General features: G+C 42.5%; 1 protein-coding gene across 1 annotated transcript in view; it reads right to left on the bottom strand.

Moving 5' to 3' along the window:
• The window catches only part of ADGRB1 (adhesion G protein-coupled receptor B1), a 256,076-nt gene that overhangs the window by 26,045 nt on the left and 209,613 nt on the right, over positions 1-20,418 (bottom strand). Inside the window, exons 23-24 of the mRNA XM_026047133.1 lie at positions 13,697-13,763; positions 9,530-9,615 (exon numbers count right to left, since the gene is read on the bottom strand). Coding sequence (XP_025902918.1) covers positions 9,530-9,615; positions 13,697-13,763 — 153 coding nt within the window. The remainder of the gene's footprint in view (positions 1-9,529; positions 9,616-13,696; positions 13,764-20,418) is intronic.

Below are 20,418 nucleotides of genomic sequence, written 5' to 3'. Positions count from 1 at the left end.
GCTGGCAAATGAAGTAGGCATTTTTCCTTTTATCTGTTCCATACATCACAGCACTCATTAGGAATGACAGTAATGTTATAAAGGGAATAGCATTACGCTCCATTGTTGAAGCATGATGACGGATGTGTGATGTCCATGAATGTTACTCAGCAGTACAGTTGTCATGTCATGCTGTTCTTCCCCACCAGCCCGTGTTCCTGCTGCTTCGTAGGGAAATGCCATTACCTTGGGATACGGCAATGCCACACCACAACGCAACCAGGTCTGGGTTGCTACAATGGGATGTGACAACATGAAAACGCTTTGGTAACACTGCCCAAAGTTTCACCTAGTAGGACAAAAACTTCACCTTGGGATGACAGCACTTAAGAGACCCAGCTCTGGAAGCAAACAAATCAATGTTTTTGGTCAGAATGTCAAAGGCTAATTGTGGTTTTGTTCCTTAACTTCCTTTCGCTTCAGGATTCTTCATCTTTGCAAAAGAAACAGGACAAACTGATGAGACTTAGAGGTTAGTAATGGAAAGAGAAAAAAAGTTTTTTGTAGACAAAGAGCTACATAAAGAAAGTTTAAGAGGTCTGGGTCCTGACAAAGGGCAAGCAGGAGAAGGACACGCAGTACATGTCAATGAAGATGTAAAGAGCCATTATAAAGAGGTAAGTGATCAATGCCTCTCATTACTCAAGTCTGACTGGTAGCTGGTACAATAAGCTAAAGAAATAACAGAAGGAAGATTCTAACTCAGAAAGCAGCTTCTGGGGAAGAGCTGTGGAAACGGACACACAAGATGAAGGGGCTGCCCCTCACATGCTGCACAGAGGGGATGGTTCCCATTTTGGAGAGCTTTATGAAGGTGCCTGCCTCTATTTCACAGCATTTCTGCTAAAGAAAAAAACACAGTACAAGTATTTCCTTTATTCCTTCTCTTTCAATTTATTCCTTCTCTTCTATTATTCCTTAAAAACAAGAACATAAGTGTTGATGGAACCTTAGGGATAGTTTTGGAGGAACTCCCTTTAGTATTGTTTCCATATTACCAAGAAAGGAAATTTGTAACTAGAAAAATACTACTGTGCATGCAATTATCATGTATGCGGAGCAGAGAAACACAAGGCTTCCTTACTCAAGATTTTTTTTTTATCTATTTCAGTCTCAGATCAAAATTTTTCACAGGTGGCAAAGACAAATGAATTATAAAGCACAGTTAAAAGGAAAGAAAGGTGATAAAATACATCTTTTCAATGGCAAAATGTGCCCAGGAACTACTCCAGAGCAGATCACAGGGAGAGAGCATTTTTCTTAACAGCTGTCAAGCATGGCTTATATTTAACAGCAAGATACAATGCTTTCCCTTTTAGCACTTCCCTAATAAAAAAGTGGCACAATGTCCAACGTATTTTTTCTTTCCTGCCATAATTGCTATCTGCTCTTCCATTAGTGCTTTGCTTTGACTTCTCCCAGTTACACATCCCTTTCTTGGGATGTTTCTCCCTTAGGACACAGAGGTATTACCATAATGTGCTGCTCAAAACTGTTATGATTTCCAAAAGCCAAAAGAATAGGCAAAAAAAGAAGTAGGATGCATCTTATCATGCCACTCTACCCCACACATGAGACTCTGAAATCTACAGGTCTCACAGGAGGAGAGCTGGATGTGTCTTGAGTAATTCCAGCAGGAACAACACAGTAATACACTTAATGTGCTCTCTACCAAACAATGTGGCTAATTCCATGTCATGGGAGCGGTAGCAATCCTTATGGCATCTAATTTCTGCTAGAAGACTTCAAAATTAAATGGTAAAGCTGGCCCAAAGTCTAGGATCAATGCCAGAGGAATGGCAGTAGTGACGTGTAGCATAGTCAGGGTTTTATCTTATTGACAATCTCATTTACAATAGATTTGGAGGAATAATAATAATAAAAAATAAACAGTTCAGCTGCAGAATGAAGTGGCTGACAAGGGTCAGATCAGGACAAGACTGGGTAATCTAATTTATCTCAGCTGTCTTTTTTCAAGGACAAGACCATAGTAAACTTCAGGACACAAAACCGAATCAACCATAGCATTAATCACTTACGTATCTATCTTTTGCTGAAAGATCTATCTTTTGCTGAAAAAAAACCCAAAAACCAAAATATCCCATAAACTTTCAAAAGACTCCTCCAATCTCTATCAAGCCAATTAAACCAAAACATCAAGAGACTGGTATTTCAAATCCCATTTTTGCAGATTTTAAGATGAATCAGTTATTTGATTTATGACAGACCAAGGTCAAATAATCAAATAGCACAGGAGAAGGATTTGTTTTACTTAAGGAATTTACTATCAACTGAATGTTTTTAATAGTCTGATTAACAGTAAGTCTTCTGTGGGTTTAAACACTCCTCTGAAGACATGGAAAACCAAAAGGCAGTGACCTCCTAATTCCAACTCGTGGTATGTGCTCTGGACCAATTCCATTTCACCACCTCAGCTGGCCACTGCTGCAAAATGTAAACAAAAAGCTCAGCAGTGAAAAAATAAATGAGATTTTGTTTCACTTTTGCATCTCATAGGAAATCTTAACTCTTAATAAAGGTGACCAAATCTTTTCTTTTTTGTTTCCTAACAACAATAGATAATTTTTCAGAATTATACACTCTTTCTAAAAAAAAATCTAGATATGAAAACATCATGGAAAAACACTTGTATTTTTCTTTTATGTTTCTCCATTCTGATCATTAAATTGATCAAAGGTAGGAGTTTTACAAACTGTACATGTTTAATGCTGACAATATTTCTTTTGTACATTTTATATAGTGTACATTGCTCTAGAAACTTAAAGCAAAATAAATAATTACTCAGAAATGATAAACAAATAATGAAAGTAAAAAATATAATTTCACAAGGGGAAAGATCAATCTTCCCTTCTCTGCTCTCCCTCCTACCTTAACCTTGGGGGGAAAAAAAAGCCAGCAATATGAATAGCATCAATTATTCCAGAAGAACAAAGTTATGACATTTTTAAAGCTATGGCTTTTTTTTTTTACTAACTCTATTTGCACCTAAGAAGAGTTCTAACAACATTTGATTTTCAAAACCAGAGCTATAGAATGCTTTAAGATGGAGAGATGTCATTGCAAGTGCTGTTGGAGGACTGCAAGAGGCAGCCAACTCTTATCAAATCTCAACTACAGCCCTCTGAAGTACCAGACCTAACTCTAACCCTGTCTAAAAAGACAGTCTGTAGAGGTAAGTCACCAACTCATTAAAACTGTAGTCAATTCTCTCTAGTCTCATGGGAGTCAGAGACTCCAGTACATGCTTAATTGTTCAGTTAAATTGGAGTTTGAGGCCCTAATATTCTACCATCAATATCAATGGGAACCACAGTCTCTAACTCCAAAAACCAAACTGAATTGGGGCATTAAGAAGTGTATACCCAAATTTAAGCAAATGAACAGTCCCATTGTCTTGTGTAGGCTGCTCATATGCTCAGCCATATTCTAAAGAGCTTTGTAGGTTACAGCCCATCAACTTTTGTTCCCAGGATGTTTCAGAAATCCTACACTACTCATGGCCCACAGAATGAGGTCAAGGAGCAGGTGGGATGTGGGGACACGGGCAGGGGCATGGGGAGAGAAAACAAACAAGGACTGGCAAAGGAGGGGGATGAAAGAGGGAAATCAAAAAAAAAGGAGGTGAGAAAGAAAGAAAAGAAGTTGAAATTAGAGGAACTAACATGGCGTTACTGGTGGCTGTGGCCGAAACTTCTGCAGAAGAAACTACTCCACACTTGGAACATTTGAGCGTCATGCCGTAAAGGGGCACTGCCATCTGACTGCAATTGAAATCAAAAGACTGAAACAAAACAAAACACTTTGCTCATGAACACAAACGTAGAAAGGAAAGGGAAAGAGAAGCCGAAAGATAGAACGAAAGAAAGGAAGAAAGAACAAAGAAGGGGAACCAACCAACCATAACCAGTTTGAAAAGAGAAATGCAAGACAGAGGGGAATAAAACTCTCTCATCTGTATCATTCCAGATGCAGGAAATGGGAAAATGTGTGGTTCAGAGATGTGTTGGTGCCGCTGGAGTGGGTGGAACTGTGTTGGTGAAGGTTTTGCCAGATTTAGGGTGTCTCTCTCCGGCACCCATGGAAGAGAAACTGCTCTCCCAATCTCCATTGTCTTCTTTTGACTTGTTTTGAAAAATTGTTCTTTTCCCTTCTGGCCTTTTTTGCTTGGAAAAAAAAAAAAAAGAAAAAAGAAAGTGACAGGTGGTACAGTAGAAGGCAAGAAGTAGGGCTATGGGGACTGTGTCTGCTTAGTTTCCTTCCTAAAGCAACACAAGGGATAGATACTACTTTCTCCATTGGCCCTTGTGTCTTAGTCCTCATTCTGATAAGAATACCAATGTAGTAGTTGACAACTGCAGGAAGTGGGCCACTCTTTGATGACATAATCTGTGACAAAGCACAGGAAAATCGGGCTTTCTTGAAGTGAAGCACGAGCTCAGATATTTCGTTAGAGTGTCCTGAAGGGAAGTGAAAGGGCTTGGCACTTCTAAGTGATTTCTTCTCTCTGTGGGGAAACTTATTTTGGAGCTGATGACATCTGTGAGATTAACCCTGAGACTTGCTCAGATAGGTGTCTTTCTCTCTCTCTCTTTTTTTTTTTTTTTTTTTTTTTTTCCCAGGATGCCATCAATCTGTGGCTATTGTGGGCTGTGGTTTTGGAGACCATATAAAGGTCCTCACAACCTGGGCATCCAGTAAAGGGCATGCCCATCTGGTTCTTTGGAGGCTGAAATATCCTGGTGTACAGGAACTCACTCAACTGACAAGTTAGATCTACCTCAAAAGCCCAGAGGCCCCATTGGTTTTACACTGGACATGTTTCTTCCCCAAATTTATTAATTTCTATGCACTGTTTAGTAAGCACAGATATATGGCTTCCAGAACAGACCTGGTCTAGGAAATGGGTAGTAGTCAGCAAAACATCCTACAGACCTACACAAAAAGCTTAATATCAGAGATGATATTAACATCATTGGTAAGGGGCAGATGGCCTGTTTTTCCTAGGTAATATTAATGGAGTTGGTAAGAGATGACGCTTGCAAGTACCAAATGTAGGGCTGTTACAGCCCTATCTACCTGTGAGAGACACTGGAAAACTTGACAAATTGTTTCCTAACTTTTATGGCTGTGTTCAGTCTAAACTGAAAAAAAAAAAAAAAAAAAAAAAAGACATCCCCATGAACACCAGCACAGCATTATTGGTGGTCATGTGAGCTTACTTTTAAGTGGTTATTGATTGGTCTTTTAATCAGTTAGAGTGACATAAGCCATTACTTCCTTCCAGAATAATGATTTGAAGCTAGGGCATCCCACGACAACTTGCAGCCTTGAGACACAGAGAAAATTAGCTACTGTGTCAATAGATACATATCTTTGAGGAAGAATGGTGTAAATCTACTGAGAACAATGGCTGAACCACAGATAAAGTGGGTCTTGAAAGGCATTACGTGAAGGACCATTAAAAAAGACGATCTATCCCCAGACCTATGAGCCACAAAGAACAGATCAGCAGAGAGACAGAGAGGCAGAGATAGGCAGCAAAAAGAAAGTAGATTCAAGAAATTTGATGGAAAACTATGCCAGAAAAAACATGAATGACACTGAATCACAAAAAAAAAAGCTGGTCAAAAGACCACTGTAACACACAACTGTAACTGCTGTCAGGTGTATTTATGCAGAAAGCTGTAAGCAGTAAGCACAAATGTGATGCATTTATATTCAAATTTCTTCTTGCTGGAGGTAAGGGGTTGTTAATACACTAAATTCCTGCAGCAGGTTTATATTGGTGCATGTATGTATGAAATGGTAGCTAATGAAATAATTACAGCGAATAATGCATTCATGTAATCAGTTTCTTTTTTGACTTCCCAGTTGATATCCCCAATATCCATGGGCTCATCTGGAGTGTCTGCTGGAGCCCGGATTTCGCAGCACTACTGAATAGTGTGTTAAACCATCCAAGGCCCAGAGAGCAGGCACACTGCTAAAATGAAACACTCTCAGATGAAAGGCAATAAGAATCTGTCCCTATTTTAATGTAGTCATTATCTTTCCAATTACTTTTACTCTAGGCACTGACAATCCAGCGCTGTTGCACCCCACCAGGACAGTTGAATATTTCTCACAAGAAATATTGGGGCAAACTCTGAAGTCCTCTCTATAATCGATGGAGAGAGGAAAAAATAAAGTTCCTCTAAGGGGCAACTTCGAATAACTAAACGAGGCTCTTGTCTCTCTCCAGTGGCTACAGAGGAAGCCCAGGGAGATTAAACACAACAGGCTAAAATTAGCTTTTGTGAATATACCCTATAGTCTAATTTTTTGTTCCCTGGCTGCGTGAGCACACAAATGCTTCTAGAATAAATACTGGCTGAATAAATTTAAAATTCATTTTAAAGGCTCCTGCGTACAACATTAAAACATTTGCTTTTAGTAGCACTCACGTCAATAGAGCGCGAATGCTCTCTGTGCAGCTGACCGCAAAAGGAGGCAGATTAGCCGTGGGGAACTGATTAACAATTCCAAGCACGTATCTGCTGGAAGCCACTTTCACAATTTGCTCCCTAGCTTTAGTACATGGTTTATTCGCAGACAGGATTCAGGGCAGTTTTGTGTGGTGATCCAGCTTTCACTATAACCATACCCATCTTTCTAAAGCCTGGTTTTCTGGTCCGTGTATAAAGTCATTGCCTTTAGAAAGTCAACGTTTTCTGACCAATATGACACAGTAATGACAGCTATTTTCTCCGCTAAATATAGGGTGAGATCTACTGTGTTACAAGTACTATTTTGTCATAACTGTTGGTTAACGCTGATTTGTTTGTGTCAACCGATCTATGCTGCACTATGTGTGCTGGGCTTCTCTTCGTGTTAAATAGCTCTTTTCTCTCTTCTTTTTCTCTTTTTTTCTTTTTGTTTTGCAACACTGAACCATACTTCTTGCCTCTGCTAAAGGAAACACAGTGTTTCTTTATACCATCTCCTCAGATCCAAACATCTCCGAGGCAGTTACTCATTCCGATTATCTCCAGATCTACCCTCCAACACGGTTCCCAAGCCCAGGCCAGGAGCAGCTAGCTACAGGGAGGCGGGTACCAGACTCTCAAAAGCATTTCAGCATTCTCGGTGGGTGCACTTTGGAAGGAGGACAAAATCGGCAAAATCACTTAGCACAGAGAAGGCTTAAAAGTACTGCACACACACACACGGACACGAAAGAGGGGGGAAAAAAGAGAAAAGAAAGAAAAAACAAAGAACATCAGAAAAAAATGATCTTTTTTTGTTGTTGTTGTTTTGTAGGTTTTGCTCTCAAAGTATAACAAGGAATGTGATCAATAACCAGATGGCATTCATTAAATAAGGATATTCTGTGTGCATTTAGCTTAGAGAGAGAGAGAGTGAGAGACTCACTGCTTTGCTAATACAATAAATGATTTATTTCAATGTTTGCCTTCAAGTATAATTACCTTGGTAGTAATTCTGTTTGAGGTTAGGGTATTTTCTTGAGTTCTCTCTTTGCAAAGAAGGCATCACCCAGAATAAAACACCCTCTCCTTGGTAGCTGTGTTAAGCAATATGCCAAGGTCTCTTCTTCATGTGCCTTTCCCAACTTGGAAACGTTCCAGCAATGATATTCCCTGCTCATCCAAACTAACCCAAGTCTCCTCTTGTTATCACTACCAAGGTACCAATCGGGCTTCTGATTTTGTCCTGGTGTAAGAGAAGGACAAGCTGCAGATGCTGTAACATCTGCCTTGAAGGGTAAAGGCACCTGAAAGCACGAGTCACAAAGGAAGATCTTCCTTCGCCATAGTGAATGGCCAAGGAATGGACAAATCCATTCAGGATTTGTGGTCAAGCAAAAATAAAAAAGTTGTCTGAAGAAAATGTGTGGCCGTAGGCTACAGAGATGGGAAGGCTGTTCCTAACAAGATTCCTGAGGAGCTATGCCACGTGGACAACTCAGCACTGCTTCTCAAAGGAGGAGCCTCCTCATCCTTCTCCTCATCCTTCTCTTGCTAGGTAGGAGCTAGCTTCTGCCTTCCGTTACGCTGATGTCACCCTCTGAAGACTTACTTTCAGTGCAAATACTCAATAGTGCAATGAAAGGGGCATTTAACCTTGACTGCACTCTTCACTGCAACCCTCTAAGACATCTTAGGGTCGTGCAGGACCACAGTGGATGGGGACATTTGTCCTCTCTGTGAAGCCCTGGAGTGCAGAACACAGTACAGCAGATAACTATGCTTCTTTCACCTACACAGATGTATCTACTTCAAAAACAGGCTGCTTTTCCTTCTAACTTGAAAAACAGGCTGCTCTTCTTCCTACTTTTTTCAGACTGAGCTTGTAATCATACATGCAGGCATCAGAATATGTCCTGCTCTCCATGTTCTCCCTTTGCAAACAACGTTTTCCTTCAGAAGTATGTTCATTATCTGCGAACACCATCAACTGACAAGCAACCCAAGCAAGGCAAATGCCTTCAACTAAGCAAGAAGTCTTTTTGAAGAGTAGGTCATGAGTTGGCTTCTCTGACTGAAACAGCAGCCCAGGTAAGAGAGTGGATGAAATGCATTAGCATCAGCTGTCGGACTGATCTGTACATTTTCCATGCTCTGATTTGACTCAAAGCGTCAGCGTGTCATTTCTGCCTTTGCTTGAAGCATGGCATAGCCCCGGGATACAGGCTGAGCAGGCTGTAGCCTTGCTTGGAGAAACCAAGATGAAGGGAATTCTCGTCCTGCTGGAATTAGCGATAAAATAGCCCTTGTCAGCAGTTTGGTGTCAAGCCAACAGGGTAGGTAAGGCCCTGTCTGCCTGTTCCCCTGGTGAAAACACACCTACAAGGGCTGTGGAATAGTTCCTTCAATTTATAGTGTGAAGAAAAGCAGTTCTGCATACTCAGTGTTTTAGGGGTGGTGGCTGGGGAAGTGGTTGTGGAAAAGATTATTTAAATAATAATTCTTTCTATCAGAGGAGATATCTTTACCTATGGGTCTTTCTTTCTACTCATCCATCCATCTACTAATCTCTTCACTTCCAGACCTTCCAATGCCTTTTCCTGCAAAGCATTTCATCACCCTCGCAGCAACATGCCAGGCTTTAGATGTGACTTCTCTGTCACACAGCCCATGCCATGTGCCATGCTCTGCTGTGGCAACTTCCTCTAACCCGGCTGTTGTCTCTAGTGAAGAGCGAAGCCATTTTAACAAAGAGATGAACTTCTAACCTTCCCTCCTGATAACACAGTGCTGCTTCCTGAGGCTTTAGTCTCCACTGCACTGAATACACAACACAGCATTGCATTAAGAATTTCTTTGGTTTGCTTTGTTTAATTTACATCTGTTTTCTTTCTTTTGTTTTGTTTGTCTCCAATTTTTCTTTGCATTTCTTGCCAGGTTATTGATCACAACCTTTTTTGTTTGTTTGTTTTCATTCTTTACTTAGATGTATTGATAAGGCATACCCTGCCCGTTCCTTCAGTTTCTTATCTGTTATTCCATCTTTGGATACAAGTTTGTTAAAAACCAGAATGCCAATAACCATGTTCACCTGTTGAAAGAGAAACAACATATAGTTTTGTTCTCAAGTGGTTCAGGTCAAACTCAGCAGCACAGAAGAAAAAAAAAAAAGAAAACACATTTCAGCAAGTTGCATCCTTTGTATTTTGCAGAAGCAAGGCCACATCCCATCAGGCCACCACCCTTCCACCGGATCCCACCTCCCCTGATCATATGTCAGTAAGTTCAGGAAAACAAAACGCAGCTGGTGGCAGTTTGGAAAGGTCTCCATACGCCAGGAGGAGCCTACAAACTGCTCAGATCATCTCAGGACCTCTTGAAGTCTGATTTATTTTGCCCAGTGCATGCTTGAATGCTATTAAGGCAAACTCAAGGCACAAGATTTTTTTTTTTTTTTTTCCCCAGGAATACAAATAGAAGATGGTCAATAGCAGTGTAACAGTGGGTGATAAAGGCTACTTTTAAAAGCCTCTTGAAATAAATATCCACAGGGAAATTCAGGCTGTGCAGAGCAGGGCTCTCACAAAGCTCCTCACTGCTTCTCCCTGAATGCACCGTTTGGGTCGCTGTCACCAGCTGCATCTGTTTTATGACTCCCATCCAAATCTCAGCAAACTCTAAATATTAACACACTTGGGATTCAAGAACATTACCCCATTAATAGGGGCACAGTATGGATGGTGGAAAACAGTGACACTTTCCTGGGTTTGTTGTCAATGAAACATCTGATGTTGGTAGAACAAGGGACTAGATGTTCTTTCTATGGCACTTGCAAGGAAATGTGTAAGGCCAAAATCAGAAATGCATATTACACTTTGGCTGAGAGCCTGAGTGAGTTTAATAGACCTTTAAAGGTGTTCATCACACACACTTCCAGGGCAGGGAGATGTCTGTTCATACCAAGTGTCTATCTAACTGCCTACAGAGAAGTCTTTCTGAGTTTGCACTGATGATTTCAGCAGGTTACCCAGCTCACTGATGCAGAGTCCTAGCTGGGACTGGGAAGTAGCTGGGAATAAATGGCAGAGCTCCCAAATATCAGTTCTTTTCCATCAACTGCTGGGTCACTGGATTATTTTCCACAGCTGCAAATCCAATTTGATTCACCATGCTACTGTTTTTCAGAAAAAAGGCTGGCAAGATGGACACAGTAACAAAGCCAAAGATCAGCAGGAAATCACTCTGACTGTGTGCTTGGAGACAGAGTGAGCTTGAACTCATTGGCTCTTCTTCATCATGCTGGGATGCTGGTCAGAGCAAGACATATCTTTCTTTTAGGTGCAGCAAGACAGCAGCAAACATGGGGTTGAAATGCAGTTGGTTGGTTCACTCCTGAGGCTTGACGCAACAGGCCTCGCATCCTTGTCCATTTACAGCAGGGATGATGAATGTTGAAGGCCTCCTAGTCACTTCTAAGACGAAATGCAAGGAGGACAGAGGCACTTGAAGAAGGGCTTGCATGATCAATATCCTGCTGCGATACCGACTCCGTTTCTTTACAAATGAGGGCAGGGATATGGCATGGACATGCTTCTAAACACAACTAAACACAGACACTTTGAACAGCAGTGTAGCTAAACACAGCAGTATAGCTTTACTATCTTATCTCTGAGATGCCATTTTGAAGCAAAGGCACAAGTCTGAGATCCAGTCCTTGAGATAAGTGATGACTGATGGCTCTGTCTTGAGTTCACCATGCCTCTCCCTGTAGAAGTCTTCAACCTAAGCTGCACATTCTCCTGGAGCTACAGGGGAACAATCTCAAGAATATCAGTTTGAGTAAAGATATTCTCAAAATAAAGACCTTTCTCTAATGCTGAGAATAATAGGGGAGGGCATGGAAGAAGGAGTTACTCCTGATAATGGAAAAAGCATGTTCACAGGAGAACTGCAGTACAGGGACACTTGCATTGCTTGGGAGGAGTCATTACAAGCCTACACTGCCTGGGTTAAGGCAGAAGTAGTAAATCTGCCTAGAACAAAGCCAGCCCTGAGTAAGGTCTACTGAATGTCTACATATCATTCTCTTAGAGTTAGGGTGAGAAAGAGCTTCACAGTTCACACACAGAAGCAGATCCCATCCTCTTTTTTTTTCCTTTTCCCAATATTCCCCTGCATAATCACTGCTGTACTGTCTACAGATCAAGCTTATTCTTGTCTGTAGATCAAGCTTGCTCTGAGAGCAGTACAGCTGCATTCACTCAGCACAGCCCTGCAACAGCCTCGTTGTCCTCATATTGAGACAGATGCGGTGACCTTCCATCACCGTCACGGTCAAGCTGAAAGCAGGATAAAGTATGTACAGAGCTCACTGACCCTGGCTCTGCTGCAAAGTCACAGTGTGAACTTGTGCAACTTACTGAGTTTCTCTGTTTTCTGGTTTCCAATTTTTAAGTGTTCAGCGCTGCTTCTTTTTGCTCTTCTCCAAGTTCCTCAGAGAATATACCTCCTACTATCATTTCTTTGGCCTCATTCTCATCTCACTTCAGTTATCTAAGAGTCAGGCAGTCTAACCTAGAGATGCTGGCTCTCTCTAGACAGTGAAGAGCCCTCCAGAGATGACTCACTCCTTTCTAAGATCAGATGGATGAACCACCATTTGAGTATGTTGATCCCTCTGGAAGGACGTCATCACTTACAGCTTAGACAATGAATAAAAGCAGAGCCAATCAGAAGAAAACACAAGTTTTCCTGTCATACCAACTATTGCCAACTATTCTGACTATATAAAAAGAGCCTGACCCCATCAACAACATCACCGAGTGAAATTCAACTATCATGTGCCTACAAAGATGTAGTGAATGGATGGCATTAATGCCTGTTTATTCATAACTTTTGCAATCTGCTACCCAAAGACTCACCTCTGTTGTAGCCCTATGCTAAAGAAAGGTCCCAACTGATAATAACTTGCCTTATTATAGAGGAAGGGCAAAGGCTAACTTCTGTCTTTGCCATAATGATGAAATGATGGCACCAAGACAGCTTGACGTGCTGTGACAGCAGTGAGAATACAGACGGCAAGTTACTCTCCTTTACACTTGCTACTGCTGCAGGGCAGTTATCTCTCCAGGCACTGCATGAAACAAAAGCTTGATGTGGGAAAAAAAAAGATAAAAAAGAATTTAAGTGTCAAAAACCTCCTCCCTGTGAGACTCACCAGGGCACCTGAGGCTTACAGGCCTTGCAGGACACACTGCTCTGGGCTGTATAGGCAAAACATTGAGCTAGAGAGTAAGTGCAGACTGTCACTTAGGTACAGGTGCTAGAACACAGTGCTAAAACTTGTATGAAATTGATGAAGGAGGGATTTCCTAGAGGATTAGCAGTTCTCACATTCCTCGAACTCTGTCTGAATGTCAAGATTTCTCATGGCCAGTGAAGTTTCCACAGCAGGGAAGCTTCGTGAAAGGTATGTAATCACCTTTGAAGACACCTCCAACTCAGGCAGTAGCTGTCAAAGAGCAGCTTTGGTACAGTGTTGAAGCCAAGGGAGAGGGGACAGCAGTGTAGACTCATGTCTAGCACATCCACACCGTGAAGGGGTGAGATAGAGTTTCAACTGTTCTGTCTCCTTGAGCTAGAAGCAGATGTGATATGTTGAGAGCCACACAGTGCTCCTTCAGCACTGATCTGAAGAGCTTCATTTGACCTCAAAAACACAATTCTTCTCACATGCACTTGCCATCTGCGACAGACTGGGAACAAATGTTGGCTGCAGAGGTACAGCTTGGTCTGAGATCAACCAGGAACAACAGTTTTGAAGGAGTTAATGTCAGAGTTTGCCACCATCATTGTACATTTGCATCCAGATAGAGGAAAAACAAGGTAAAGCGTTAACTAGATGTCTAAGGGTCTCCAGAGAGCACAGAGGCGGAAGGCTGAGTGCTGAAGCATATTATATTTCAAAATCAAACCTATCCCAAAGGATTACCTTGCTGCCTTCTAACATTTGGCTCTTTTCTCCTGAAGGGGAAGGTTATTAAAAGAATGAGTGGAAATAGAGGGACATTAGAGGGACATTAGAGGGACATTCTTGGATGGAAAGAAGAAGGGAAGTCCTATACAATAAAAGGGGGGGAAAAAAAGAGGGGCTTTCAACCAAGCTCAAATACCAAAACAACAGCAGCAGCAGGTCCCACGAAGGCATAGAGAAGACCTCCCTCTAATGACAGCCAGCAGCTGGAAAATGAAGAGGGAAAAGAAAGTTATCCAGTGGCTAATGTCATTGGCAAACAGGTATATTTTTTTGTTTCTTCGTTTTGTAGAGTTCACCTCTGGAGGAGATACCCCACAGCAAAAATGAAGTATGTCACACCTAACAGCAAGCAAATTTTGTTTCCTGTTCCTTCAGAAATCACACACAGACTTGGTTGCCTTAGGGTAGGTCTACAGAGCAGCATCTGATTGTTTACAGTGGAACACACTGCAAAATTCATGATGACGCTCTGCTTTAGACTGTGTGTTGGAAATAGTTACGTTAGTCTGAAGGCAAGACCATACCCGTGCCCTATTCTCTCAGAGAAAAAACATAAGAAATTGTCCCTGGTTCACTTGCTAATCATTTGGTTTGTCTGATTCTGAGGTCCAGGACTGAAGTGTATTTTTACTGATGTGGGGAAAGGTAATATGAAAGTGAAGTGGGAATTAATAGCATTCTCAAATAGGATGCTTATTGCTTTTCCTTCACAATATATAACCTGAAGAGGTCTTCTCCTTTCTTTGGCAACTATGTGGGAAACTTTGGCTCTTAAACTCTGAAAGTCTGAATTATAGGTTAGGGAATTCAACCTGAAGTGGGACTCTTCTGACTAAAAGTTGGTGTCTACCGTGTTGGTGCCTCTCGCTAAACCAGTCACCCTAGGTGACATTTCTGGGTGACAGTGGAGATCCAGTCAATGTAGTCCAGGATGAGGCATCTCCATTCAGACAGATGCATCAAGTCCTGAACTCCATTGATTGCTTTGACCAAATCTTCACTGTTTAAGCAGTCTGGACACCCCGGATGGAGATACTACACAGCAGATGAATCCCACCTCTCCTGTAACAGTAGGACTATCCTGTAGGTGTCCCAGTGGAGCTGCTACTGCAATGTTCATTCATGTGCAAATTTACTGCACACTAACATCTCCAGACAGACAAGCCTGGTGTCAAAAAATAATAAAAAATAATAATAACAAAACAAAACAACCAGGGAAAGCTAGAGGAAATGTCACCCAGTTTCCACTCTCAGAGTGAATAGCAAATTGAGATTTTCAGGCCTGACCATAAGGACAGTCATGAAGAATTACAGCAGCACTGGAGTTGAAATTTCTATTTCATGAAGAATCTAGAAACTCAAGTCAATTTATGGGCTCATAAATTAGACACTCAAGGGTAAGTGAGGACATGGATTCATGCCCTATTGGCAACTCCACAGCTCCAGTGCACATGCTTTGACATGGTGGTACCCTGGAGAAAACGTGAGATGAAGTAACCTGGTTCCAACAATAAACTACAATGTGTTTGCCACAGAATAAGACCAGGTAACTGCAATGGAATGAGGACTTTCTCAAAGTCCTTCACCCTGCTAACCCTGCAGTAATTCGTTTATGTGACTGTACTCTCAGCAATATGTTTTCGTTCTGAAACCAAGCACTGCCTTTCAGAGTCTCCCAGGAAACAAAACCTTCTTGGAAACATTTCAGTTCTGTTGATCAGCCTCAAATGCTTTTGTATCAATTCTGACTTGTAAAAAATGTTATTTTTCATCCTAAAATACAGAAGAACATTTGGGGAAAAAAGAAAAAAAAGTATTTGAAACTGGAAACAGGACATTTTGTTTTTCTCCATGGCCTTTATGTTGTTTGTTTCTAAATTAAAGCTGTAACATGTTAATTTAATCTATTCTGATTTCCTTCTGATAGCAAGTTGCACCATTAGAAACTGTTTGAACAGTAGCAATAATAAAACAAATAAGCAGTTGGAGGAGGAAGGGAATAAGGATGATGCTTTGGAGGGCTGCAGTAACTGAGAGTTCCCCTGATTGCAAGGGAAGAGCAGAGAGAATAAGGGAAGTTCTCAAATTTTAATCCTTTCCCAAAATGTTCAGTCCTGCACTCAACACTCATTTTGATACCAGTTTTGCCAGGGCCTCTTTCAATCACTTAGTGAAACGACAGGTTGAATTGAAGAACAACTCCGGGAGCGAGGAGAACACGGCACCACAGCACAGAAAGGAGGAACATCTTTGAATGATGGAGCTGACAGATTTGCATCCTGTGCTCAATTAGCAACGAGGATTCGGAATGACAGGGGCTTTTGTTCCTGTTAGATCCCCAGCAGCCCCTCTCCCCCTTGGAGCACTGCACTTTCTGAAGGGAAAATTCACACATCACCAAGCACTGCCCTTCATCCTTTCTGACTGCCTGACCTCCGTATTACAGAGCCTAATCGAAGCATTTCCTTGCAAAGCTGTCAGAGGTGGTGGCTGACAGCAGGGAAAGAGGACGTGTGAAGTGATAGCTGAGCAGGGGAACCGACAGCAAACTCCAGCAATGTATTAGTGTGTAGTGTAGATGCTTCTACCTCCTCCCTGCGAGGCATAGAAATATTTGCATTTTACTAAGAAATTCCCGAGTGTTTGCAAAGGGAACTTTTTATAGATCTCTTAAACGGAGTTGCCACAGGAAGTGAGTTGTTCAGCAGTGCCCAGCAGTTCTAGACTATCATCTCCAAACATCCTGACAGCAGCTCTCGTGTTGGGCATCAAAGACCTCTTTAAAACGTCTGATGCCCTTCTGCATCTCCCATGGCCCTGATGTGAGATAGTGGCCTTTTTGCTTTGGCCTTGCAAAAAAGCTGCCTTTGGCCAAGACCTTCTTGCCTACTCCAGCTCTGCTGCAAAACCAGCAATGGATCTTGATGCACAAAATTAAACATCCCCAGTGCAAAAGTCAGCATATGACAAAGTCTTCACCTGGGATTCAGGGCTGTCTCACCAGGATTAATTTAGAGATTAATGTAACAGCTGATGAGATCCCTGCAAGTGACATAAGTCCTGACCCAATGACACAAAATAAGAGAGCAGGATACTGACCTCTGTCCCCTGTACCTGCTGAGGGACATCAGAAGGCTAAAGAAACTACAGGGATTTCCACAGGGAATTCACTCTGTCCTGGCATTGCTCTAAGGTGACTCAGGGGGAATATTATAAATTCTGAGCTACGAGCAGCACAACCTCAGCTCTTCAAGTTCAGGAGGCAATTTGTCAAGCTTTAGAGGCACAGTCCCTGGAGTAGTAGCTGGACTCAGTCTCAGGAGTTCTGGTGAGGACAGTCACTATTCAGGCAGTCTGACACAAGGAGGCAACAGTGTCTTGTCCTGCTATCTGTGCTAACTTTAAAGACTCTCTTTGAGAAAGAATCTTTTTACTGCTATCTCTTTCATAGCAGTAGAAAGCATGGAAAAGGAAAACTCACAGCTGTCCTCCTCCATTCACTGCACATGGATAGTTCAAAGCACTCCAGAAATATCCTGAGCAGGAAGGTTGATGGGGAAGGACTGTTCAGAAAATACACAGTTCAAATCCTGCAGGTCATACTTAATTCTTAATTCGAGTCTCTTTTTCCCGTGCCATCTTAGGATTTAGGTCCCTCTACAACTTCAGCCTTGAGGCAGTTTCTGACTTCCCTCAGTTACAGCTGGGAGACCTTCCCAACTCTTAAACTGCTTCCATGTCTTGCTGGGACATCCACAATGAAGCTCGGTTATGTTTCACCAGCTCAAAAAAGCTTTGTCCCATGACACTTTATACAAACAAAAGACGGGATGAAGGTGGCCAGGAAGACCAGAAAGCTGAAGCTTTTCCTACACTGAACCAATTTCAAACCATCTTCTGTTCAAGGTCCACTGCAGCTTGTCAGCTTGGCTTTTACTGCTAACGGACAGTCAATATGACACCGAGACACAGTATGCACTTCATACATTATCCCTTCTACCATCTCTGCCCCGGGAGCCTGCAAGAAAAGTGTGGCAATGTCTTCAGCAGCTGCAACCATCCTCCAGTGCTCCAATGTCTATGCCCCACAGATGATTATCATGCTATTCATACCACTGAAAATAGAGTGAGAAGAAAGCTGTTGTGGAGTGAGAGGTCTCATGCTCTGCTATTCATCAGAAACCTGTTTTGTCCTAATGCCTGTTTCTGGGAGAAAATCAACTACTGCTAATACACTACTACTAAGATCCTGAAATTATGGAGTTGGAAGAAGTTTTGAAAGACACTGCTAAGTGCCTTGTAGTTTATCATGTCAGCACTTGTTCCCTGCTAGAGCAGAGGACAGATAACCTGAACTCTTAGGGGAAAAAATAAAGCAGATGTACAGACAAGAAATTGCCTGGAATAAAATTAAATGCTGAAGGAGTTATCAGAAGCCATGTGAAAAGTATGCCACTTCACTGGAAGGGATGGGTTGTTGCTAATGTCTTTTCCTTCCTTTTTCAAGATGGAAACTTCATACCTTGAAAGTTTGCTACTGAAGATGATAGTCTAGGACTGCTGCACATCGAAATTTGCTGTGCTCTAACTAGTCACAGAGTTTACTGGGCTCTGGACTCCAGTGATTTTTGCAACAGACTCACACAGTCCTTCAATGGTCAGAAATGAATGCCCTGGGACAAGCTTGGGCCCAGGGCTGTTTTGTGCTTATTTGCTTTTAATGCAGAGGTGGACATCCTTGTGAGCATGTGATCAAAGAGGATAAAGTCACTGGCTCCACAGAGGAGGGCACTAGAGGCACTCTTGCTCCTTTTCCCCTTTTCTCTGAGCCTGAGCAAATGTTAACTGGGAATGGGCTCCTACCAAAGTGTCTTGGCATGCTTTGGCATGCCAAAATCCCTGCCAGGAGTTCACAGAGATGCTAGGAAGAGAAAGGCTGGCCTGAGCTTGTATGTTAGCTCTATTTATCCAGCTCTGTAGGGCTGAGCTGGCGTTAATTAGCTCTGTCTCTCAGTAAACTGAACAGCAGGAATTGCAACAAGATGGCAGCATTATGAATGTCTGACCAGAGGCTATTCCTTGCATGGTCAGGGCACGTGCTCTGCAAATTGTGGCATAAATGACATGGTGAGTCTCTGTTGGACATTTCCATTGGATTAAAGCTGAGAGCACAAGTGTAAATTCACTATCTTGCTCAGCAGGCAAAAGCCATCTGTAGACCAGTCTGATGAACCACAAAGAGGGAGAGGGGCATGGACAGGCTGTCTTGGGATGGGGAGGTGCAGCACAAGAGCATGTCAAAATGAGCATGCTCCCGGCAAGCTGGCGAGCATCCCAAGGATGTACTTCCAGAGCACGATGATCGCCCACAATGAGCGTGGGTGCATGGAGTGAGTGTGTGGCACATCCCGAGACGCACAGGCAGGAATCCTCAGGAAAAAAATTGGACTCTTTCAACCCAGCTTTTGAGTGTGATCGTGCTGTTTTTCAAGCCAGAAAATAACAGCATAGTCCAGTTAACCCCACTGGCATCGAGTCGCTGGGCAGTGAGGCATGTGGCAGCCAGCCCTGGGATGCACAGAGCCACAGAGACGAAAGGGCTGAAAGGAATCAAGAGGATTAGCAGCACAGGGAGGAGAGCTACTCCAGTTTAGGGGCCCCTGGGAATGAAGGGAATTCAGCACAGCCCCTTGGCTATCTCAGCCATGTGTCACTCGGAGAGCAAAGTGGGAGCTGGGCAGGTTTTGTTGTGTGTTGACACCCTTTCTGCTGCAGTCTGGGAGGGCTTTGCCCCAGGGCAGAGAGATATTGGCAGGAGCTGGTGCAGGGCAGTGAGACAGAGGATGCTATTCTGCATGTTTGCCCCCTTCTTCCTGACATTCCTTTGAGTGGTCAATGTGGACCATGAAAATCTGATCCTTAGGCATAAAGGGGAGGGAACTATGAGGCTTTTTGCACCAATTCACACCAGTCCTGATGCCTGAGTATGAACATGAAAGGGAGAAGAAATACAGAGGGCCTCCTTTTATTCCCCCAATGCCTGCTCAGTAGGATTTGTTCTGGTGGATTTGAACTGAGGAAAGCCCCAAAGGCATCAGACCTGCAGAAAGGCTAGAGGGCACTCGAGATCTCATTAAAAATCTCAAAAGCCAAGCTCTGTATCCTCTTCTCGGTCACTCAACAAGTGCTGGATCCCTCTTCGTCTGGACACTCAGACACCCAAGCTAAGGCAATTGAGTCAGGACAGGTACAACCAACACAACCTCAGGCCCATACAGGCTTCAGGAATCGCAACCTACAAATCTGTATTTATCAGGCCTAGCTTCCTAAGCCCTGTGTATTGCACAGTAATTTATACGTATATTAAAGTAAATAGAGGATGTTGCTGTGTCTTTTTAACACTCTCCTGCCCTCAAGGTGCGAGCCCTGGACAATTGGGTGGTGGGTGTGCAGAATACAGTAGGAAAAGACCAGACTTTGACTGTATTTGGATATAAATTTAGAAGGAGCAGGGGCTCTATATGGCCTTTTTTTCAGTGGGTCCATCTAAACTTTATCTGTTGCTGGCCAGCATTTCTCTTGGAGGCTGTTCATGTATTATACAGGTCACTAAACTAGTGAGGCTCCGGAGAAGGACAGTCTGGGGTAAGGAAGGGCCTATTTTATTGCTACAAAATGCTATTATTTGGCTGCCACTGTGCATAAAAATGTTAATCTGCCTTTTTCAAAACACATTGAATAACACTTTCTTTTCCTTTTAAGTTGCAGTAATGCTCAGATCTGAGTGACTCCAGCCATGCCTTATGACTCTTTCCCTGTCTGCAGTCTTTTTCTGCTTTATCCACTCTGCTTTTCTTC

This window comes from Nothoprocta perdicaria, unplaced genomic scaffold, assembly GCF_003342845.1.
Source record: "Nothoprocta perdicaria isolate Ctin4 unplaced genomic scaffold, notPer1 scaffold_48, whole genome shotgun sequence".
NCBI lineage: Eukaryota > Metazoa > Chordata > Aves > Tinamiformes > Tinamidae > Nothoprocta > Nothoprocta perdicaria.
This window is presented reverse-complemented; position numbering and strand designations above follow the sequence as displayed.